General features: G+C 36.9%; 1 protein-coding gene across 4 annotated transcripts in view; it reads left to right on the plus strand.

Annotated features, from left to right (window-relative positions):
* The window catches only part of HECW2 (HECT, C2 and WW domain containing E3 ubiquitin protein ligase 2), a 334,372-nt gene that overhangs the window by 267,538 nt on the left and 40,805 nt on the right, over nucleotides 1–26,029 (plus strand). For all 4 annotated transcript variants that reach the window (XM_032480136.1, XM_032480138.1, XM_032480137.1 and 1 more), the window contains 2 exons: nucleotides 13,457–13,540; nucleotides 16,876–16,985. In XM_032480136.1, the coding sequence (XP_032336027.1) occupies nucleotides 13,457–13,540; nucleotides 16,876–16,985 (194 nt within the window). The remainder of the gene's footprint in view (nucleotides 1–13,456; nucleotides 13,541–16,875; nucleotides 16,986–26,029) is intronic.

The following is a 26,029-nucleotide window of genomic DNA, read 5'->3' on the forward strand; positions in this document are numbered from 1 at the left end:
AGAAATATGAAAAAGAAACAAATTGTCACAGTGATGAATGCATCCTAGATGTGCAGATTAAAAATGAAAATAAGACATTATTTGAATGTAGTTTGAGTAAACAAAAGAAGCATAGAGTTTATTGAATTGAGACTTATAAAATCCTAGACCCTTCATAGCAGCACTATTTACAATAGTCAAGACATGGAAACAGCTAAATGTCCATCAACAGATGACTGGATAAAGAAATTGTGGTATATTTATATAATGGAATACTACTCAGCCATAAAAAATAAAATAATGCCATTTGCAGCAACATGGATGGCCCTGGAGAATGTCATTCTAAGTGAAGTAAGCCAGAAAGAGAAAGAAAAATACCATTTGATTTCACTCATATGTGGAATCTAAAAAAAAAAAAAAAAAAAAGGCAAACGAACTTATTTACAAAACAGAAACAGACTCACAGACATAGAAAACAAACTTATGGTTACCAGGGGGGAAGGGGGATGGGAAGGGATAAATTGGGAGTTCAAGATTTGCAGATACTGACTGGTATATATAAAATAGATAAACAAGTTTATATTGTATAGCACAGGGAACTATATTCAATATCTTGTAGTAGCTTATGGTGAAAAAGAATAGGAAGACGAATATATGTATGTTCATGTATGACTGAAGCATTATGCTGTACACCAGAAATTGACACAACATAGTAAACTGACTATACTTACATTAAAAAAAGAGAAAAAATTAAAAATAAATAGAAAAAAAATCCTAGACTTGGTATTCACATTTTTCTGTAAGAAAAACACAGTAGAATCCAAGGAAGAAATCTGATTCTCTCGAGTTCAGCATTCCCCTGCATGAACCCTCTCTTCTAAACAAGTCTTTGAAGTATCAAGCTTCAAGCCCAGTTTTACTTTCCTGGATACATGCTTTTCCTTCTCCCTGGCAAGCTCTTTTCTTCTTTTGTGTTTGGCAAGAAAGATCTTTCCTTTTAAATTCAATGTAAATTCCACCTCATGCCCCGCCCCAGAAGCCTGTCAGCTCCACTGTGGATCCTCACTCTCATGACCGAGTCTAGACTTTCTCAACCTTGGTGTGCTAGGCATTGGTGGCAACAGAAAAAAGTGGGCATTTCTGCTGAAAATCCTACATAACTCAGAGACCACTTGGTCTACAGGCCACCTTTACAGGCAGAAATATTTTTGCCCAGTGGTACCATCCTGACCCATGGCAGCCATTGTCAAATACTGCTCCACTAAGTTGTGCCAGACTCTTACTGGTATCACTGGGGAGTTTTATAAAGTACAAAATGCCAGCTCTTGCTTACCCCAACTTGTCTCCTTTCTCTGAATTTCCACCCTCTATCCTCCTATGCTCTGCCCAGAAGTTTAATGTAGGAGGTCTGGGATAGAGCTCAAGCATTTAATTTCCTAAAATTTCTCCATCTAATTCCAATGGCACATCAAGGTGTAATAACCTTTGGTCTAGACACTAATTTCATCAGTAATTATGTAATGTATCAAATTGTCCTTCCTACTATTTTGGTTATATGACTTTTGTGCTTTAATCTGACTTTTCAAGTCCTTAAGCTTTATTTTTCCAAATAGATTATACGCTCCTTGCAGATAGGGATTTTATTCACTCATCATTACTTCTCCTCCTTACTGCTGAAATACCTAGATTTTGCATATATAGTGAAAGTAAATCTATATATCTAGATACATGTTGACTTGAGAATAAACTACCAAATAGTCTTCTTATGATGTTCTCAGTCTCTCATATCTTTAAAGTTGTCATTACTTTCTAAAGTTTCTGAACAACACATAATTTCAAGTACGATGCTACAAATGTTGCTTATACAGATATCCCGATTTCACATATTTAACATCTATCCCAGGTTTCAGTGTTTTCCCCAACTTAACAAGCAAGCTATACTTAGTCAGGAAAAAGTATAAAAGTTATACAAGCCATCATTTTGTATATCTGTATATTCTAGCATCTACTCAGTACATGTGGTCCCCTACAGAATCTAGTGTAAAAAGTTTTAGTTAGTAACTGCAGGAATGAACCCCTCAGTTCTCTAAGGAGAGATCTTAGAGGTTCTGGGCTGCCAAGGAAACCAGATGAACATACATATAAAATCCCTCCTCTTTTGCAAATCACAAAATAAGGACAACTCTGTTTTCTCTCTCTCTCTTTTTCTTTAACCAACTTCATCCCCAACACACACACACACACACACACACACACACACACACACACACACACACTTCTAGTCAATATCTGTTCCTCTGAAAGAACCCCCCACACACACACAAAAGAATAAGAAAGAGGAAACTCCTTGTTTTCCGCTTTTGCTCTGCAGCTCCACCTTATTATTTATATCAATTTAGCATATCTTCAAATCTCAGTCATCAGAGAAATTAGATGACATAGTCTATCTGAACAAGGCTTCTAACATCATTAGTTTTTAATACTTGACAGAACTTTAACAGACACTAGCAGAGGAAAAAGCTGCAGACCTCATTGGTAGCTTCCATTTTTGTTTTTGTTTTACTTTCTGCTTTTTAGTGTTGTAAAAGTTTCCTATTTCCTAAAGATACCTGAAGATTTTTTACTTTTTAATGATACCCAGGGCCTTCAGTTAAACACAATCTTACTTCTAATTATCGATCTCACATAATAATCTATTGCTAAGAAATTGATAGGCTGTGAAATGTTTCCATCTTATTTCAAACCTTATTTATAAATTTCCGTTTACACTTTCTAAAACTGTTTACAGAATTTGACCGTAGAAAGCATGAACAGTCATGATGAGTAGAAGGAAACAGGAACTTAATGAGATAATGCTGTTCCTCTTACACAGTGTGTATAACAGTACACTTTTGAGTTTCTGAAAAGTTATTGGTAGTTAAGCATTTTGCTTATAGTAACAGTGAAATGGGGAAGTTGGTACATCTAAGAGAACACTCTGTTTCACCGAACTGCACTGTAAGGAGCATTCCCACAAACGAAGGGGTGGGGAATTGGCTGGGGTCCTTTCACCTCATATTTCAGTGATATATGTGATAAGAGATTTATGCATGGAATGGAGGCATGGAGTAATTGTGTGTCAAAGGTAACTGTGGACCTATATTCATATCCTGAGCAAGGGTTCTCAATAATAGCATGGCTCTGAGTGCATTGTTTCTCACTGTGGCACAGGCACTTAAAAGAAATATCCCTTCTTTTCTCCATAACAAAATGAGGGAATAAGCATCAGCTTATCAAATAGGTATACCTCTGTTTTGTGCTTTTATTGTTTTGTTTGTGATTCCTTGCAATCCAGAGGATTGTAAGCAGTTTGCTTAGTTTGTAGCCATCAAAGCTTCCTCTTCCTTGAGATTCCCCTGGTGTATCTTTTCCTGTAGAATAGCTGTGGTTTTTCATGCACTGGGATGTGGCTTTTGCTTTCAACTGCTCTTTTTAAATCACCACTTCCTCTAACTTCATCTAGCAAGCAAACACGAATGCTGTCAAGTTGTCTTTTTTTTTCTTTTTAAGTCTCAGCCTCAGAAAAATCACCATCCAAAAGTCAGTACCACTTCCATCAAATGGATAGTGTCCTGTTGGATTACTATAGCCAACTGTTGGTTCTCATTGAAAGACAGTGATCATACTCAGAAGTTTTATAACGTTATAAAGGCTGAAATAAAGTTTTCTAATATTTTAGCCAAAGACAAATCTATTCATTTTTTAAAAACATAACCTTTTAACAGTATTTTACAGATTAATGTAATATATACAAATTCAATAAAATTTTTGATGTCGGTACTTGTACAACATTGTATTATGAGCACGGATCTAAGTACCATAATTAGGAGTTGAATTAAGAGTTGAGAATTTCCCCGTTTGTGTGATCATTGGATTCAACCAGTAAATCTGCTCCCTACTAGTCCAGCTTTCCCCAGACATCAGTGATAATTATTTGGACTCCAGGTTGATTCCACCTTAAGTGCTTCCTGGATAAGTTTCCTTCCCTTGAGAATGTGATCTGTGATAATGTTTCTTCATTCTGGGTAAACTGGGCCATTCCTTAAATATGTCATTAGCAAATCAATAACTTGGAAGTCAAAAAATTCTGAGCTACAAAAGGCAAATGAGTCCGTGTCCCAGGGCTCACCAGAATAGAAGCAAATGCAGACTCTGGCCTTCTATTTCTTTCCATCATCCTATTTTAAGAGCCTTGGAATTTTGTTATTGCTCAAATTATACTCTTAATTTTATTTTCATTTCAAAAATAGTGCATGCCATTGAGAAATTATCAAACAATACAGAATTTTAAGAAATAAAAAGTTAAAGTTTAAAAAAGCTGGCTTTCATAAAACAAACCCCAATGTTCAAAGATTCTAACTTATTTCTAGTTCAGTTTTCTAATAAATGGGTTTTTCTGCATTTAATGTTGGGCTGAAAATATTAATCTCAGTTAACATCTTATCTACCTTGTCAAAATAGCATAAATTTTCCCTTGCCAATCCTTATGCATTTTCCTGTTATGACCTGCCTAGCTCTCTCTCTAGTCTTCTGATTTGTTTACTGTTTGCTCAGATATCTGGAACCAACATGACAAACTTCTGATCTTGTTGCACCAAATTTACATAAGAGGAAATCTGCACTGAAGTTATTTTTTCCTATGAATCATTTACATAGGCATAATTATTGAATTTTTAAAAACACCTAATGAAAATTACTTATTGACATCACACAGTGTTACTGGAGAGTCCTGGTCTATCTCCCAACTGGGAGACCAACGTTAATAATGACACTTAGAATACAGATCTTAAGTAGTTCAGGTTTGGGGATCAGACAGACCTAGTTTGATTTCTGGCTCTGCAGTCACCAGGCAACATTGAATGAGGCATTTAACCCCTACAAGTGATGGTTTCCTCATCTGTAAAATGGGGATAGGAAGTTCTAACTTGCAGTGCCCTTTTGAAGATTAAATGAGATAATGTATTTAAAGAGCCTGGTACCGGGTAAGCAGTAGAAAGCATACAATAAATTTAAATTAATATTATTTTAGTAGTCTGTCCTTCACTTCTTTATTGTATCACAAGGACTCAGTTTAAAGTCATTTACCCCTGAATTTATTCTGATCCTCAAAACTACTATCTCTAAGACTAATCGTATGCATAAATGGAACCATGTGATTCTGGGAATAGAGTTAAAATACAGGAAAGATCTCTTGAGTTCCATAATTAATTTCTGTGTAGGAGGGCTTTCTAGTGTTGTGCTAGCACCGTTTCCCTTAGGTAGTTTTGCTCTAAAGTTTTTTACCTGTATGCAGTGAAACTGCCCTTGACTGCTCCATTTTTGCAAAGAGGACTGAACCTGCTGGCTCAAGCCAAATTACTGAGCACAGATTACCGAGGGCTAAACACTGTGCCAAAGGCATTGACCTAACATTGTAGAAGCCTTCCAAAGATGAATGAAAACATCTTCTCAGGCAGTAATCTTCTTGTAGATTTAATGAGAGTTTTGAGATATTGCTGCCTAAGACAGTAAGGAACACAGACTCTTAGTCCCTGAAATCTGTTCTGTGGCTTCTGCAGAGGAAATGGCTGCTACTTATGTGAGTGGATGTGCCAGCTTATAGTTGTATGTAGGCTTTGGCATGTACGTTTTGTAAATGTCTAGTTTTCACATTTCCTGTGCCTGGAATCTCGTAACTATTTATTTTAGAATACCTGAACAGTCCATCACTGAAGATAAGAGACCCCAATGGAAAACTCATAGGCAAGATTTTAGTTAAGATTCTCTTGAAGTATGACACCCTGGTATTTGTTAAGTCATTTCCCCCTAAATGTAATTCCCTGATATTAACTTTGAAATATTTCCCAAGTTACAAGTATGTTCATCCACTGGATATTTCTCCAAAGCACTGTATTTTCTGGCTAACAAATGATTCAGTTAAGTTTTCAAACCACTTTCTTACATGAAGAATAACCATATTTTAGGTATGTCTGTTTCACTATTGATTTTTGCTGTACTCTGTTGCATTTATTAAAAAACAGTTCAGCAAAATGACATCCTTCTTCAGTAGCTCATCAGATGTGGACTCTGTGTGGACCAAAGACAAATATCAGAACAGATTCCAGCCTCAGTGCTTTCCCCAAACCCAAAAGAATAATAAGCCATTTTTAAGATCATAGAGAACAATGCACTATTATATTTGATAATACAAAATGGTTTTTAATGAAATCTGATTTTTACATATATATTTAGGTAAATTGCTAAGTTATTAATGAATTAGAAGCATTTCTTACAAAGCAAGCAAAATATGTATTCCCTCTATGTTAGTAATGTATTTTTTTCTTTTTTTGTCTCTTTCAATGGATCTAAATAGTCATGGAAACTGTCTTAGCTAAAATTAAAATCACCTTTTTTCATGCATATCGTCCTATGTACAAATGGATATTATTAATACATCTCATTGAATAAGTTATTACTTTTAGTTCCTTGAGGGTACATTTTACAGAAAACATTCTTGCAGACCCATCAAGGTGCCATTATACCAAAAATCTGGTATCCTATGTGTCTGAAGTGTATAGTTTACAGTAGAAATGGCATAATATTACCATCTGTGCTTAAAATCTTTAAAAACATCTTGTATTTTTCTGCTGTATGTTTTCTTACACACTTATATTCCAAATTAAGTACAAGCTACATGAAGTCAAATTCTCTTTCTTACTCATCTTTTAAATCTTTGTAGGTTCTCACATCCTGTATTGCCTAAAGTGGGTGTTAGAGAAACATTTGGTAAATTAATCCATGTCATAGCAGGATATTTGGGACTTAATGATAACACCTAAAACTAGTTATCTCAAAGGGCAAGTAACTGTGTTCCCAGTATACAGAGTCACAAATGAAAAGATGCAGAATCCACCTTTTTAATACAACAATTTATAGATCTTTGCATATTCCAATATGTGATTTTAGATCTCAGGAGATGATGACACAACAATTATTTATTTTGAAACCTTGACTAAAAATCTCTAGCACATAGCATTATTTTGAGTATTGACATGAAATTTTGAATAATACATTCTCAACTTTTAAAATTATATTGGGATTCTGATAGGGATTTTTTTTTAAATTTAAGTTACTTTGGATGCAATTAAAATATTTGCAGTTTTTCATTTTCTCTTCTGCAACTATACTATTTTTTTTTCATGGATTCAACTTTTTCATTTCTTACAGTAAAATTGTCTTGTTTGTTTATTTAGCAACTGAATGTTTCTTGTCTAGGTTTTCCCAAATTATGTTATGTTTTTGTTTCTGTTGTGGGTGGGTTTTTTCGCCCCTAAATAATGACTACCAAGATGCAGGAAACTGCTAGTTTTTGTAGTACTATTTTCTGGAGATTGGTACTTCAAGTTCTTTTTTTCCTTGCCTTGACATTTTTATGTCACTGGTTAAAAAATACTGCTTTATCCTTATCTATCCCTTTATATGCTCTTTAACTGACTTGTCTGTTCTAATGGCTTCTATAGTAATGAATTTGTGGGTTTTTGTTTGTTTCTTTAATATGTATGTTTATTTTAAAATAAAAATACAGGCACATATGACATGGTTTCAATTCCTGAATATATTTTCAGTTAAAACATTTGTTATCAAATACATAAAAATTATAATTCATAGGAAAATACGAATCTCTGGTTATACAATAGTATATCCTAGATATTAATTCTTTAGAACAGCAATGGCCTCAGTGTGCAAGCTGTTAGAATGCCTTAGGTAAGGGTCTTAGAACCAGATATTTTGGGGTATTATAACTAAACTCCCTTTTTTAGAGTCCAAAATGGTTTTGCTTTGTACAGACTTTGCTTTATTGATAATAATGTTTCCCGTTATCCACTGAATTATGAGAATTGTCAACCCTTCATACATGTCACCTCTTTGGTCTTCACAGCATTATTTCAGTTTTACGGAAAGGCCAGGATCTTATCTACTACATATCATAGAAGGACTCAATAGATATTTATGGAATTAACCAAGGTAAACAGTGTGGTTAAAAATTAAAACAATTTGCCAACAACAGAAACAGAAAAAGGAGTCTGTGACCAGGCATCTATTTTGGCTCTTTTTTCTATAGATCATATTGTCTATGGAAAAAGGAATAAATAACTATGAGGCCTATCTAATATTCAATATTTTAAAATGATTGAGTGCTGCTATATAATAGTTCTGTGCTAAGCATCTTATTTGCATTTATTCATTGAATCCTTTCCACAAATCTGTGAGGCAGATATTATAACAATGCTTATTACAAGATGAGAAAACCAGCAGAGAGTTAACTAGCTCTCTGAATTCTTAGCACAGAACTGATTTATATCCACTTACAGAGGATATTGCCTTTAAACATATGGCTAATTGATATCCCTCCTATATTTCCATAAGAATCATGGGACAATAATGGACCTATATTTCCAAACCTAACGTACATAAAGGGAAGTAGAAAGAAAAGTTGATCTTTCTACTGCTTGGCTCTGTTCTTCAAGTCAGACCATGCCCTGTGACTGTAATCAAAAGTATGAATAATCAGTAGTAATTGTCCTTTCTTGACATTACACCATTAGAGAAGTCATGGGGATTTCTCTAAAATTGCCCAAAGGCAGTTCTTTTTTACAGCATATGTATTTTTGAAGGTTAACTAAACTATATCTACAGGAACCATGTGTGTGCAGAGTCTGCAATTCAGAGAGAGTTGTGGTTTAGAGGCATTGCTGCTTCTGATTGTTTTTGATCACGTGCCCTACTTTAACTTCACCAAAATGTTGGTTGGTTTCAATGAGAGTATTTTCTGTGGGAATTCCGGTCTTGAGACTGTTCCTTGTCCTCAAATGATCCTCTGCTAGAGTTGATCCTCTGGGATGACTCTGTTCTTTGGAGGAAGTGGTTACTAAGGTCTGAATATATGAGCATCTGAGAGACAGCAACAGCCAGAGACTTCTTCCCAAGGTTGTCTCTCTATATGCAGTTTAGTATCTGTATATATCTGTTAGTTATAATGGTTGTGTTTTCTTATTAAGAGATTGCCTTTCTCTGTCTTTGCACTTACTTCAGTGGGTTCTGTTTTAGTAAAGAATCAGATGTCAGCTTCCTGATTCTCTTTGCTCCACTACAACAATAAATGCTCACAAGATAAATTTATTCCACACACTGAGTGAACTCAGGGATATTTGTTAGGAGCCAAATCTGTTTTGGTATTAACTGCTCACATGCCTGGTTTGATTTTACCGAGCACTTGTTTTGTTCATTGCACGGTGCTAGGTACTTGGAGGCACAAAGATGAAGGAGGAAGGGCTTTTGCCCTCCAGAATCTCACATTTCAAAAGGAACTGAAGTTATAGCTGAGTGGCCATGTGAGCAGGTGCAGTAGAGGAAGTGCCAGAAAGTGTTCCAAAGGGCAAGTGAAAAAATACCCCTGCAAAGAGGGTCACATGATCACATATAATCTTAATTCTCCTTATAAGCCACTAAAATTGAATAGAATTTCTTTAAAGTGAAGGCTGTAAAGAAAGAAATTAAATGACTTCCATGGATTGCTTCTAACTCTATAAACTTATAAAATAAACTCAAATAAATGTATTAATGTAACTTTCAAATGCCCGTCTAATCAGAGTCATATGGATCTTCAGCAATATTTCTCGAACTTGTTATGTGTATTTCAGACACTGAGTGAACTCATGGAAATTTGTTAGGAGCCAAAAATGTTATTTTTTCATCCTTAAAGGAAAAGGAACACAGCACATCTGCAATGATGACTTTAAGTACTTTTATTTTAATGAAACATAAATGTGTACAAATATAAAATGTGCATAAACTTCCTATCCTTACAGCTTTTATAAACTGTAAAACCAAAAGACATATAAATTAAGTAAAAACTGAAAAAAAAAAAACTTGAATAGGTGATATTCTGAGAAGGTTTTGTTTTTCAGAAGCCAAATGACCAATGTTGAGACCCATGTCAATGGAGAGACACTTTTGTGCTTTTTGTTTCACTTGCTGTTTGACTTGAATCTTTTGATTTTGCATCTCATGGTCCATCATGTGCATCTGCGACATTATTGCAGATAACGGTTTTTCCTTCCTAACAAATAGCTTATTTTTACCTACTGATTCATTGTTGTGATGAGCCAGTTCATTTAATAGTGCACCCTCAAGTACAATACTGAAAAAAATGTATCATTAAACATACCTGTGATGATTCTCCTGCCACTTTTCTATTTGTAAACTATTGTAAAACGTTTGTTCTTAGACTAAACCATAACATCTTTTATGCTTTCTTTAACACAAATGCAAAATTCACTTTTTCAGTCCATTTATTTGTATTCTTGTTAGTCCATGGCAATTAATATATACATTACTTTGCCTACTTCATCGTCGTCATTTAATTTGCAAATTCATACTGCAAAAGAAAAGTGTTCTCTTTTTAAATGGCAAAAGCATTGCGTGTGAGGGGCAGACAGGGCCTGTTATCATATTTAACATCAAGGCCCTGCTCATCAACACTTTAAAAGTTCACTTCCGATTACTTGGCAACAAGTGTCCTATGAATACAAACGTGGGAGCTGAAGTCACTTAGAAGTGTTCAGTCATAACCGTCATCCAGATTATCCAAAATATGCTGACCTTGTATTAGCAGTTTTGATCGTCAAAGTGAAAACACACCATTTTAAAATTCTCCCGGAACTCAAGATTATGTCTGTGGATTTCTAGTCGACAATGACCCCAGTTTAAGAAATACCGAACTGTGGAATATTGGGCAAATACCTAATAACCAAGAGTAGTTCCCATTTTTAGCCCTCAGAAAAGATGAGTGACATTTCTGAGGACATTTGCTGACTTCTGCCTCTTCCTCAGCCTTGATCTGCTCTCTTGACAGTCAGTAAGCCTATGCCTTCTTGGTTTCTACATGAAAGAACTTTATGAAGGACTTTAGGAGTGGGTATAAGGCCTAAACAGAGGTCAGTTACATGAATGGAATCATTTAAATACTTTCATATTATGCTAGAATTGCCCTGACTCTCTCTCTTCCACGGCAGCATGAACTCTTTGAGAAAGAGGGTGTCTCACACACTGCTGAACTCCCAGTAGGCGATGCGATGCCTAGGAGATAGGCACTCAGAAGAGGTTTGCTGAATGAACGAATATTAACGTAAGAAAGTCCTTAGTGGTGTGATGCACATCTGATAACATGCTCCAGCATCTTGTTCCTGGAAGCACATGACCCATCACTGGTCATTGGGGTAAATTGGGTGGCCTGGTAGAAAACTGGTGTCAGCCTGCCTCTGGTATGTTGTGACCTAAAGAGTCAGACCAGTTGCCTTCACTGCCTCCTAGTTAATATCTGAAAAGTTATGAAAGGTTTCCCAATTGGCGTATTTCCTTTGGTGTCTTTTTCTTTCCTCACCCTGTCATCCTTATGACTCAGGAAGTTATGATCTGTTCCTTATTCACAGGATACATAAAAACCACCGTCCAGATCACGCTGTCTGTTTTGTCACCCAGCTGGCTGTGTGTGGTTCCAGTTAAAGGAGTGGAGAAAAGGGCTAAACCTCTTTGTTCTCTGGTTTTGTTCTGTTAGCCTGGTTCACGGTGGTGATAGACTAAGGAGATAAACTGTGTATTCGCTGGAGATAGTTTTTGATTTTTCAAGATCAAAGCATAGTAGTACTGACCCTTAGAAGAGTACTTCTTTGGTCAAGTTATTGTTAATTTTTTTTCCAAGGTAACTTTTTTCTCGTTTAGTTTTTTTTAAACCAACTTTTATATCTCTTATCAAAAAAACCATTTACCAGATAATGGGCCTTGGTCTCTGTCATGTGCTTCAGACGTATGGTTGTAACACTCAAGGGAAAATGTTATGCTTGGTTCGAGATTTCAAACTGAAATAACCTTAAGCAGGGAGAAGAGGCTGGCCTTCCTCTTCTGAATAATATCTTTATATTTATATATATATCACCTATCTGTATATAGCCAGTAGCTGGATACCATATATGGTATATATATATATATATATATATATATATATATATATATATATATATATACATAGTATAGCTATAATATAACATTTCATAATATAAAATTATATAATGTATAATATAAAATTATATAAAACATATATCATGGCAATAAAGGACAGAAGAGAAAACTTGATAATATCAAATATTAGATGCTTCATTTGCCAACATATTATGTAAAATGGATGTAGGCAAAAGAAGCTTAGCACTAAACTGTTTATCACTCCCAGTAAGCTATGTGGTTAAGAGCAAATCAGTTGACTTTTCTGTACTTTAGGCAATTTTTCATCTCAGCAGTTGAACCTTGCCTTTCACCTCATTACTTTCAAGCCGGTAAGCAATTAAGGTGTGAATTTGAAATTTGGGAATAAAAAACCATTAGAACTCTGTGAAAACATCAAATAGGAAAACAAGATGCTCAACAGATAATAACTGAACTAAATTAATACTCACATCAGAGATTGATATTTTATTTCTTAGTGTAGAGGAATCAGATACATAGTCATTAGCAGTTAGAGCAAAATTGCATACTTACGTTGGCCCCTGTGTTCGTAGCAAATGCAATGCCTTCAGTACCATAGTTTATGTGGTACTTTTTTTTTTGTCCTCACATCCAAACTAACATGTTGTGCTTTGAAACAGCGTGATGTAAACGAGAGGACACAACCAGGAAAATTTTTATTAAATGTATATTCATATAAAGATTGAATCTAGCAAAACAATGATTCATCAAACAACCAAAAAAAAAAAAGTGTTATCACATATCACATGTCTATAATGAAATAATGGCTAAATAACTCACACTGCTTTTGATATGTTTAAGTATATATGTACATTTGCACAAGTATATGCACAATCTGTTTTACCAACTATACTACTGAAAGTAGTCAAGTTCTAGTTTCTTGAAATGGCCATATGCTGCCATATGGAATATATAATATAGAGATTACCACCTGCTTCCAATTAGGAATGTTCTCATCACACACAGAGGTATATCCTCAGGAAAAGAAAGGATTATCCATGTACACTCCCTTTTGAAATAACAGGAAATCAGCTTGAATGGTCCAGACTGTTGCACAGATTCAAGCCCACAACAAGGGTTTAACTCAAAGCAGAGACTGGGTTTTGCTGGTTGGATGGTACTGCTACCCATGTAGTATTTGGGCAGCAAAAGATGAAGGCAGTAAAATACTTTTTTTCGCAGTGTTAGGACTGGGTGATGTAGGTGCTCATGAGGTCCTCCTGAAGGCAAGGACCATGTCTTTCTTGGATGTGTATTCCTAGGGCACATAATAGGTACCAAAAAATGTGACCATCATTAAAAAAAAAAATGATGCCTAAAGCATCAAGTTATGTCCCCAAAGTCTACCATACATAATTGAGCTGTTTCTTTGCTTGAATAGGGAGAAGATCCAATTTATCCGAACTGAAGGAACCCCGGGATTGGTGCGTCTTTCAAGTGATGCAGACCTTGTTATGTTGCTAAGGTATGTAACCCTAGCTCTTGAAGTGGAAAGTCTCTTATTGTCAGGTATGATGGAGCATTTTAGAAAATAATATGCCAATATTGGCAGCCTATAAATGCTCCTTTATTCTTAAAGACTTGTAGAATATTCATGTTGAAGATGTATGATGCTGATACAGTGATAATTCATTTCAGATTTCACTTTTTACCACTGAAATCAGTTTTGATTTTGTTTTTTACTCTGCTGGTAAAAGAGGTGGTGGTATTGGAGAAGAGAAAGTCTATAGAGACCAATGAGTAAAGTGTGTCCGTGTTTATACTTTGTCTATTTCTTTATTTTTTTCTATTTAAAAATATTTATTTTGTGGGCGAATTTAATAGTATGTGAATTACATTTTAATAAGATTTTTTTATTAAAGTATAGTTGATTTACAATGTTATATTCGTTTTAGTTATACAACATAATGATTCAATATTTTTATAGATTATACTCCATTTAAACGTATAAAAATTTTGGCTATATTCCCTGTGCTGTACATTATATCCTTGTATCTTGTTTATTTTATAACTATACCCACTCTCTATTTCTTAAAAAGGAAAATTACTCCTGGTACAAATGGACTTGAATATCAGCAGGCTGCAATGCAGAGATGATATAGCTCTAGGAAATTCCTCATTTCAAAATAAGCCCATGTAAGGTGGTTTTCCAATATGGCTCCTATAAAACCCAAGAATTTTTAAATAACTTTGTTGCATTCATTATTGATTATTCTATTTCATATATTATTTCACTAAGTCAACTCATGTTAAAAATGTACCTTTATCAGAGCTCATATAGGAAATATTGATAAATATATTAGAATTTTTAATTTATATAATGAGACACCACATATAAAAGCATAAAGAAAGGCAACAAACTAGAAGAATATAGTTACAACACACAAAACAAAGGTATCATGAATATGTAAAGCACACCTTTAAACCAACTTAAAAGAAAAAAACCCAAAAGAAAAATAGATAAAGGATATAAAAAGGCATTTCAAAGGAATTGTGAAACTTGAATAGCCAGTAAACTCATGGAAAGAAGCTAGTAATTGTAAAGTGCAGTTTCAAATAATGAGATACTACTTCACCCTATTAGACTTGAAAAAATCAAAAAGTCTGGTAATACCAAATGAGAAATAGGAACTCCATATTGTCTGGACTTGGTGGGATGGCAATTTCTACAACCTCTTTGGAGGACAATTTGACAATATCTTTTACAGTTGAAAAGGCATATGCACTATGACTGAGCAACTCTGTTTTTACACATATACCATATTTGTACCAAGAAACTCTTATTACGTGTACACAAGTTGATATATACAGGGTATTCATTGTACCATTGTTTATAAAAGCACACAGTTGGGAAAAAAGTCAGTATTTATCAAGAAAGGTATGGATACCTAGACTGATGCATTTCTAGAACAGACGACTACATGGCAGGTGAAAGTAATGAACCAGATCCTTACATGTCAGCATAGACACCAGAAATATTTTGTTGAATACAGAGTTCTGTACTTATAAGGCATTTACGTAATTTTTCAGCAATTCATAAGGCAAAACTGTATGTTGTTCTTCTACACATATGTTGCAAAATATAAAACTACTGAAGGAAGGATGCCTGTCAAAATCATGATAGAGGAGAGCAAGAGACTCCATATACACACATGCTCACACACAGATACATAGATACGTCTGTATAGATATATACACATCTATAAGTATGCATGTGTGTTTGAAGCAAAAGTAGTAGTAGTAACATTATTAATCCTAGATGACATGTATTGAGTGTTTTTATTTATTCTTTATCTCTTCTGTATTAAGTTTTCCAAGGAAAAAAAATTCTCTCTTGATATAAAAAATTTCTGTGTATTGGTTACATTTAAAGGAAATGATAAATGTCATGGAGTAAAGGGACACAGGTATAGATGTTTGAGAAGAGGATGCTAATTCCTACCCCTCAGTTAATTTAGCTATGGGTTTCTAGACCTTTCTTGTACTAACTGTCACATGGCATTTTTTCCCCAGCCATCAATTTAAAATTCACATTATTCTGATAGTTATTGGTTTATTGAAAAAGAGAATTGGCAGTTTCAGGGCTTAATTTGCTATTACTCCCTGCTTCTGTTCCCAAATCTTTGATTCATAGTTTAAAAGTGGAAAGTTGCTTTAAAAAATAATAGTGTATAAAAATATGTTTGCTATAGTGGTTTAGCAGATGTGTGCATGTGAGTGAAGAACCGGAGAAAGAATTGTTAAGTTGTTATTGCATTGCTATAACCCATGGTCTCTCAGCCTCAAAAGTATTGACATTTGAGGCTGGATATGTCTTTTGTGCAGGGAGCTATTGTGTGCATTGTAAGATGTTTATCGGCATCCTGGCCTCCGCCCACTAGACGCCAGAAACACCCCCTCTTCCAGTTACGACAATCAGAAACGTCCTCAGACATTGCCCAATGTCCCCAGAGAGTGTGGGGAAGGGCAAAATTGCCTCAGTGGAAAACCAGTGCTATAACCCTTAGGAGTCCATTCCTTAAATCACTACGAGACTAAACTGTTGCCACTTCTTCTCAATGTTTTCTGAAAACGAGTAACAGATTTCCAGATTTGACCAAGTTTGTGGAAAACCGGCTTCTGTCTCTCAATTAAAAAATCCAAGTACTCTTATTTATATTGTTGATTCTTTTTTGTCAAATGTTTGTCTGTTTGAGCTTAGTATAATCAGTAGTACTTTTATCATAACAAAGTTAATGAGAAGTCTAGGATTCCCAAGCTCTCAGATCGCTGGTCACTATCTTTTAGGAGAGTATTAGAAACAGACATTTCAGTATGGAGGAGAAAGAAGACACTGGATTGAATAATCTAAGATCAAAATCCTCACAACTGAAAAACATCATAAAGCCAGAGTAAACGAGGAAGCTAATGATTTAGCAGTTGGAATTATTTAGGAGGTGTTTTGTTTTACTTGCTTTTAATTGTCTAACAGAAATCCTAAGCACTTTGAAGGCTGAGACCTTGTAAACTTCCTGAAAAGAAGATATAGAACACACTTTATGTATTTCTTATGAGTTCTCAATAAGCATTCTCTCTAGTGTTTGATCTTATTCCCAAATGTAAAAACCTAGGCTATTTTCAAATGAACGTATAAACTCAAGCTCATATATTCTTTGGACTATGGACTGGACCTCTTTCTTTGGGACGTGAATTGATGGATGGAATGGGTCAGAGTGAGAGACAGACTGACACATTGTGGAAACAAAGCGTTTACCCACCTATTTGGCTAAAGTATGCGTTTTGTTCCTTGTCTTTCCCCAGTTTGTTTGAAGAAGAGATAATGTCCTATGTGCCTCCACATGCCTTACTCCATCCCAGCTACTGTCAGTCCCCACGTGGCTCCCCAGTGTCCTCTCCTCAGAACTCCCCAGGTGAGTCTACCTGCTGTGTGCAGTGAATTCTCTGAGGAGTGAGCCCTAAAGTCAGATGCTCTGTCCTCATAAAGGAGAGTAAGGGAACACCTTGGGTACATCTGCAGTGCTAGCACAGGTACGTATTGGGAGGTACTGCTTATCTCTGAAAACTGGTTAATTTCCATATAGATTCATTTTGACTGGAAGACTGACATTCCAGAATAGGCGGATAAATGTTAACTGTGTGAAATACCTAGATATAGAATTTACTTTTTATTATGTTATGTAGTACCTAATATATCTTGGAAAATATTAGGGCACAGAATACTGTATTCGCTTTTTGGGTTTAAAAAGTTCTAGTTAGGAGACTGAGTCAATGAAGAATAAAAAGAAATCACTACTTTCAAGAACTCATATAGAATTAAAATTAGTCAGTTTAATGGTCTTGAATAGTTTTTCCCTTTGGTAGTCACTGCTTTAAATAAGAAGACCAGTACGGTCAGGTAGAACTTGTTGATAGATGAAACAAACTAAAATTTTTAAGTTTAAATTCATTTTGAAAGAGGTATGGTGTGAATGGAGAAGTGGACAGATGAATGAATGAATGGTAGAAAATGCAGCTTATCAAATGAGTTTTTTTAAGGATGGTAGTCATGATGTTGACAGAACGTCAGCTATATTTGTCCTTATTAGAGGCAATATATTATTCACACTGTCACAGCCATCAGAATTTAAAACTGCTTTACTAGAAATCCAAATTCCAGATGTGTCACTAAAAGCTGCTCTGTGTTCTTTGTTTTAATAACATCTGTTTTCACATACTGGTATCATAACGAAGCTACAGCATAACCCAATACTGCAAACAGGAAATGGTCTATTAATTTGTTCATTTAACAGAGATTTATTGAGCATCTAGCTATGATCCAAGCACTGAACGAGACCCTGGTGCTACAAAGATGAATGATACAGCCTCTGCCTTTGAAAATTCACGTTGGGGCAATGAGTCAACAAGCGACTCTGAACGCTCTGTGGTTAGTCCCATAATGAAGAAATGCAGGGGAGCACAGATGTGGGAGCAAGCCTTCCTTCAAGGTGGGGGTGGGGTGTTTGGGGAAAGGTGAAGACAACAGGTATGAAAGGATGCCTTGGAGAATGATGAACAGGATTTTACCAGGTGAACCAAAGGAACCAGGACACACTAAGTATAGGAGTGGCATAAGCTAAGCCACAGAAGCATGAAAGTCGTTTAGGACAAATTAACAGATACAAGTGAAAGCAAGTTCTCAAAACTTAGGTTGGAAAGATAGGCTAGAGTTGGTTTGTCACCAAAGCTTTACTTTGTAGTCCATATGGAGCCACTGGGAATTTACAGAGGAATATCCTATTTTACAAAGTTCAGTTTGGTGGCAATATGGAGGCTGTATTAGAAGATGAGAGACTAGAGTTAGAGAAACCATCTGGGAGGCTGTTGCATTGACCCAGGTGACATGGTAAAGAGCTGGGCAAATTGTGATAGAGAAAGGGGAATCATTCAAAGATATGTAAGCTGTAGAGATGCTAGAATGTTGAGTCGAGGTAGAGTAGAGTCGAGGCAGATACTGAGGTCGTCTCTGCAGAGACTACTAAGCAGATGGTAACACCATTTACCACGAAAGAAAAGTGGTTAGACTGGAGGGGAGGGGGCAAAGGAGGCTGGTTTTGGATGTTTTGTTGAGGAGTCTTTGGGCCATCCAACTGGAGATACCTGAAGACAACTGGAAAACATAGTCCTGGAGCTCAAGAGAGGTTAGCAGCTAGGAATATAGGTATGTAGGTGGCAGCTGAACCCATGGGATCGATTAGAGGAATTAGGAGTACGAGTCAGTGAAAAGAAGAGAAAATAGAGGATGGTGACGTGAGGAACTCCAATATTTAAAGGAGGAGCTGAGGGAGCAAGTGAAGAAAGTAAGAAAGCCAATGGGTTTTGGAAGAGAATTAGGAAAATCTTTTCAGGGAAGCCAGGTTTCAAGAAGGAAGGAGTAGCTACCAGGGCTGAAGGCTCAACGAATTCAAAAAGGACAAGGCCTGAGAAGAGACCATTAGATTTGAAAATCATGAAGTTTTATATGGCCTTTGCCAAAGCAGTTTCCATGAATTAAAGGATGATAAACTAGAATGTAACCAGGTACAGAATGAGGACAGATGTAATGTAGAAACCAGGCATAAACAGTATTCTTTTCATGAAGCATGCAAGTGAAAAGAAAGCAAAATAAGGCAGTCCTTAGAAGGCAAAGAATGAAAAGAAATCAGTCTGTGACTCTACAGGTAAGTTTTAAGGTGTAGGAGAAAAATTAATGGAATTCACATCTGGCCTCAGTCATTTACCAATTGTGTTGGACTCTGAGTGATTTACTTCCTTTCCTAAATTTGAATTTCTTTTCCTTAAAATGGGAATAATAGCAATTACCTCCCTGGTGATTTGGAGGAGTACACCTTGCCTGGTGCTTAGAACGCAACAAGCATCTGATAAATGTTAGTTTATCTCTTTTTCTTTCTTTCTGGAAACCTGAGAAGTACAGTGTGTCAGTGTTTGAACCACTAATAGCTGGTATATATGAATCTATGTCTTCTTGATTTGCAGAACTGGCTGCCTAGATAATTAATCCTTCTGACTGGCCTTAATCTTAACTAGAACCTGTGAGGGGGGTTAAATGGGTTGTCCCTTGACCTCGTGCTTTTTGGCTAAAGAAATGAAGTGACACAGAGTATTGCTCATTCCAGTCAAAGCTCTTCTTTCCAGGCCTCCTCTGAGGCCCATCCTCCCAGAAAACGAGGCAGATCACCAGATCCTGGTCCTTCTGATCCCTACAAAGACAAGTGCTCTCGGAGACTGGCTTGCACACGTTTTAAGACTCTATGAACATTTTAAATGGTGACCAAGTTTGCTTCTTTTCATTTAGCATCACAGATGCACACAAATAATTCACAGTGGTCATAAAATGCATTCTGGCAGCAGACTGAGAGTTAATTTTCCCAAGACATGTCTAACTCAAATACGTCTAAATTGCTAGCAGTGCTTGTGGTGGTTTTAATTTGCAGAAAGAATCATCTCCATATTTTTGGCCTACTCTGTGTCAGTGGGCTTTATTTGATCTTGAAGTTGGGATGAACTGCCTGATATCAGTGGAAGTAACTATAACTAATTCCACATGGTACAAGAGCTGGACTGGCTGGCCTCGTTTACCCTTCCGTTTCGTAGCGTAATGTAGCCTCTTCTACCAGGACTCCTGAAGTTCTAATGAAAACATTTCAAACAGAGGTTTTTTTTTTTTTTTTTAAGTTGTCTGATCCTCCTTCTTGTGACTAGAATTTCATCCCTTTTAGTGGTGTGAGGATAATATTGGGAAAATTATGACAATCATAAATTTTAATGATCCTCGTTCAGAATGCCTAGGAACCTGCTGCACTTTTCACGCTTTCCCTCGTTCCAAGCCCATTTACATGTCTTTTCAAGTGCAGGAGGTGGGGGGGCTTTGGAAACTTTGACTCACTGCTTTTTGCAGCTGTTAGAGTGCTCACCTAAAACTTGTCAAAATTTTGGAATGCGAAGGATTGTTTTTCTGGGACCGTTATAATGCCAGTCCCGATCTTAGCTATGTCAGAAGGAAAAGATCTTTCCAATTACCATATGGTTTATTATGCTAAATATAGGGCCCAGAAGTTTATTTGCTTAAGGACTTTTTTTGTAGCTGCACATTTCTAGGAATTTAAATGCAAGAACACCTAATTTATCTAATATCGTTGGAGACGTGTTCACTTAAGTGAATTTTCCACGTGACCAAAGCGATGACGATCAACGTCAGAGAATTTGTTTAACCCACCATTTGCTGAAACTCTTTCACAAGTACATTCTGTTTCTCCCTACTTCCCTATACACAGTGCCTTGAGGATATTTCATGGTTTGGGGGAGTCATCATACAGAGCTGTTATTACTTGACTAGAACTGGACTATCTGGCAGCCAGTACAGCACCAGGTTACGCTCAATGGAAGGAGCACAGACCGGAGAGCACTGAAGAGCCACGTGGGTCCTTACTGAGGGTTGCCTTGAGGGAATGGGATATTTGAGGCAATTATTTCTCAAAATACACAGTATGATGCTTTAAGGACCTTCTTTTCTTCTCTTTCCCTCTGAAGTCTAAGCACCCCTGGTGCTGCTAATCTCATCTCCTGCTCTTTTCACACTCTCCCTTCCCTCCCCTCTCCCTTCCTCCTTCCCTCCGCTTCCCTCCCCTTCCCTCCCTCTCTCCTTCTTTGTCTTCCTCCCACCCTCCCTCCTCCTTTTCCCTTCCCTCCTCTTTCCCACAGTCTCTGAAGTAGCTTTATACTTGTTTTTAGAAAAAGTGTTCTCTCCCTCTTCTTCACTAAGCCCCGAAAAGATGATCTAGGGACCAAAGAGTGCAAATGAAGGGTACTCTCTGGGTGAGTGTGGTGGGGGGAGTTGTGGTTCCAGAGACTGAAGGCAAACCAAATACTGTCCCTGTCACCATATACAGGTGTTTTTGTTTTCATGTATTTTGTTGTGGTAGTTAGTCCCCTGTGTTCCCCGCTCTGATGCGCTCAGAGGATGCCTGCCTTTGCCACACTCTCTGGCTGTCCCCTTTTAATAAATTGCTTTTAATTTGCCAACATTTGAGAAATCAAATTATCAAGTTTTTTTTTTTTAAATAAATGGTATGTAAAAGGGAGCATCAGTGAGCTCCCATCAAAACAATGACCTGAGTGACTTTTTATTACTCTTAGAGAATAAAGCAAAAAATGCCTGGGAGTTCAGTGCTTGTGCTTTGTGCCAGCTATTTTTGAGGTGTTTTTTTCTTTTTAATTTCCATTGTTTAGCTATGTTCTCAAATATGAAGTCTTTCAGAAATCATAGTAGTGCTTGACGATTTATTCTCGTTCGTGAACAGGAAATTGTAAAATAAAATGCCATAGAGATTTGTTTTGAAAGTGAACCAGAAAAGAAGTGAGCTTTTGGGCATCCTGGAACCATGCTGACGTAGGCTACGCTTTATCCCCTCTGTTGCAGACTGAGAGCGAGTATCAGAGCAGTCTGCATTCTGGGTGGCACACCCAGCATCAGAGAAGACCTAGACATCTCAGCAGTTTGATGCCATGATTTTTCTAGTATCACCTAGAAAAGCAGTATTTTGTCTGGTAGAACGTCTAGCTTGTATATGATGATGCAGCTTTGTAACAGTATATGGAAATAGTGTAACACTACATTGGAAGTACTTTAGGTCTTCCTAAAATGATTTTTAAAAATCTAGTATCTGTTACTGAAAATTTTTCCTACAAATAATTAACATAATAGTGATTGTCCATAAAGTCAGCCTTTCATTTGATCAGTTCTTATATGTAACATTGACCTTTTTGTATCTGACTTCCTTTTTTAAGACCATAAAGACGATGGCATTACTCCCTCTGTAAGAGTATTATATCCTAGAACTTCACTTGCAGTTATGGTTCTTATAGAATTCCATTAGCTCAATCTCCAAGATGAGTTTTAATTTCCAAAGTGGAAGTACCGTTGTTCTTGCTCTGGAGTTTCTTGGCAGTTGCACCTGACTTGCATTAAGAATTTGACAAGGGCCAACAGGATAATTTACTGTAATTTTTCAACCATGACGTAATGTGCAAATGATTTTTTCATAACAGAATGATTAGCAAAAGAATTTTTGCGCTTAAGAGTTCCTGCCTCCAGAGTGTCCAGAGTTGAATTCCTTTGCCTGGAGCTTAGTGGAGTCGGAGCTAATTTTTATTAAGTGTCGGTATTGATATTGATGGAATGCATTATGGCATTTCCCACATCCTTTTAAGTGTCTCAAATTGTACAGCAATAGTATATGTGCTGGTTTTTTTTTTTTTTTTTTTTTTTTCTAACTAATCAGCAAAGAATCCTGTTTCTTTGGAGTCCTGAAAGATTTTCAGTCTTTTGTTCTTTTTCCTCTTCCCTGTCGACGATTGCACTCTTGAAAGCTGAGTCATGCCTGCTTTCTGAGCTTCCCGGGTTTACTCGGCTGGGGTTTCCCAGACTGCAGTGGCGACCACGTTATTCTGCCACCCTGACTGGGCTTGTGCTGCACTGCTCTCAGCCAGCCTAGAGGGGGGCCTAGTGTCCGTGGAGGTCCTGTTCCAAACGATGCCATAGGACGCATCCCTCCTGTGTTGGTCCCCGGATGATGCCCAGGTGTTTCATTGGTTACATTGGACCTTACTACGGGAAATAATGGGTCTCAGCCTTGGCTGCACGTTGGAATCATCTGGAGCACTGTACGAACCACTTATGTCTGGGTCTCACCCCCACTGATCCTGATGTAAGATGTCTTGGTTGTGGCTTGAACTTTGGGCTTTTTAAAAGCTTCCTAAGTGATTATAATGTGCAGTCAAGGTTGAGAACCACTGCCTAGGAGTCTTCTGCATCCCAGACCTTTTAAGTTCAAGTTTGTTTCCTTTATGGCATAGCTCTTAGCTCTTAGCTCTTCGGGTAAAAGATTCGTAACCATGCCAACAGAACTCTGGACACATTATTGATCGTAGCCAGTTTTCTTAAAATCCATTCCTAAAACCTCAACGCATCTCCATGTCTTTAGTATTCATAGCTGTGCAGATATAACAGCTAAGATTCCAGTGGGATTCTTATGCATCAGGCACTGCACAAAGAGTGTGCCATACACACACTGACTCATTCAGTCCACAAACGTGGCCCTGATCTCGCACTGGACCTCCAGTACTATATTTTCAAATGCTGTAGGGTACATCCACCTGAATAGCTGTCATCTCCAGCTTCATATGTGTAAAGCTTCACATGCCACTGTCCACCAGCCTCATTTCTCACACTGCTTTAGCATCAGCCAGAACTGGCTCAGATCCTAAATCTGCCATTCAGTGGCGTATGACTTCAGTTTCCTTAGTTACAAAGTGGTGATGGTGGTAATAATAATAATGACTGATTCTGAGACTTGTGCGGATTTCCCAAGCTCCTCTGTGTAAAGTGAATGGTCCCTAATGCATAGCAGACACTTAACAAATTGCTGTTATTGTTTAAAAAGCTTTATATTACCACAGGAGCTTCCCGTTTCTCTTTCTTGCTTATCCACTGTTAACCAGTTTCGCATTATAGAAGTTTCTCTGAGTCACCACACTCCTGGCTCACCCCTCAGGCCTCCATTGCTGCACTGGCTCCCAACTGGGTCTCCTCCCTCCTGTCCTTCCTCCTTCCCACCCTTAACCCACTCAACATACTCTGAAAATCATTTCTGAAATACAGCACCGCTTGTATGTTACTCCCTTGTTCAGGAACCGATAAAGGCTTCCCACTGCTTACTGCATCCTGCCCAAATTTCTCAGCTAGATTTTTTTTTTCAATTCCACTCATAATTTGGCACCAATCTTCTGGCTGATTTAATGTCTGACTTACACCCCAGCACTTCCCCTCTGCTCTAGGTTAGTGGGATCTCCTCCGTGTCTTCTGAACATGCTTATTCCAGCTCTTGCTACCCTGCTTCCATGTAAACTATAGATTCTCCCATGTTTATAAGGTCCAGTTCCAATAACAGCTCCTCCCTGCAGTCTTTCCCATTTTGATCTGTACTTATTCTCAGTTACTGTTACTTTTCTGTAACACTGATCTCAGATACATTTAATGTTACTTTTCTGTAACACTGATCTCAGATACATTTACTGTTACTTTTCTGTAACACTGATCTCAGATACATTTACTGTTACTTTTCTATAAACTGATCTCGAATGCATTGTCCCTGAGTGGCTGTGGCACAGTAGACACACAAGCTTCATTTAGTGGAGCAGCTGCCCTCTGTAGCCAGGAAAATGCAAGCCAGTTATTGTAAGAATTCCCAAATAATTTTCTAGAGAAAATTTGGATTTTTTTTTTTTTTACTTGAAATCTGGTTTTTCAATGTTGGCCATTAGTCTAAAATCTTTCAAAACATTTTGTGGCAAACAAAATAGATCAGTAGAGCTGTATACAGCCTCAGGGTTATAGTTTTGTTCCTCTGCTTAATAATTTGTCTACCATCTAGTTTAGGACTTACTTATTCTCCAGTTGTTTGATTTGTTTTATTTCTGTCTTCCCAACCAAGACATCCACTCCAGCCACCCCACCTTCTTCATTTCGAGCATCTGTTTCTGAACTAGCACAGTATTAGGAATGAATAATTGTCACTCAGTTGAGTCATTCATTAAAGAAATATTTAGTGGTATGTAATGCACAAGACTTCACAATTTTTGTTTTCTAATTTCTTTCATTGAGTGATTTCATCTCATTCAATGAAATCATTCAGAGTGATTTCATTATGAAATGTTTAGTGGAAATATCCAGCGTTTTTGTCACGGCTCTGTCTGATTCCCATATTCATCATCCTTTTTATATCCTGGCTGGTTTGTTAGTCAGCTTGTGACACAAAGCCAGATTTTTCTATGGAAAGAGGAACAAATAATGTTACTTTTACGTTTTATTAATGATACTTGGAATGACATATAAAACATCTTTAGGTAATATGTAGATAATCACAGTACCTGGCATGTATTAAGAATGCAACAAAGAGCAGGATTACTTGCTCTGTGCAACCAGGAGCTGTGTGCCATCCTCAGCTATGTCTAAATTCTGTTTTTCTATCAAGAGTATGCTACCCTGCAATATGAAATGCATGTAATTATGTATCTACAATATTTCTTATAGTGCATATCTGAAAGAAGATTTTGTAGGGTTTTTCCACCAAGTATTAAAGCTCAGTGCTCTTGCTTTGTGAACCACATACTTTCACACTGTAACTTCCTGTCTGATTGCCATGATACCATCTCAGCAGCAAGCAAAGATATTCCACCCTGAACAGTAACCATTAGACGTGAGTAACTCTGACTCATATTAGTTTGGACTGAAAAAGGGAACATATTTGACTAACACATGGACACCATTGTAACTCTTTGGATGAGATTATTCTTATCAACCAAAAGGCGACAAGGAAGACATCTTAAGGTCCTGGTTAACCTCTGTTAATAGCCTTCA

The sequence above is a fragment of the Camelus ferus genome, chromosome 5 (assembly GCF_009834535.1).
Source record: "Camelus ferus isolate YT-003-E chromosome 5, BCGSAC_Cfer_1.0, whole genome shotgun sequence".
Classification (NCBI taxonomy): Eukaryota; Metazoa; Chordata; class Mammalia; order Artiodactyla; family Camelidae; genus Camelus; species Camelus ferus.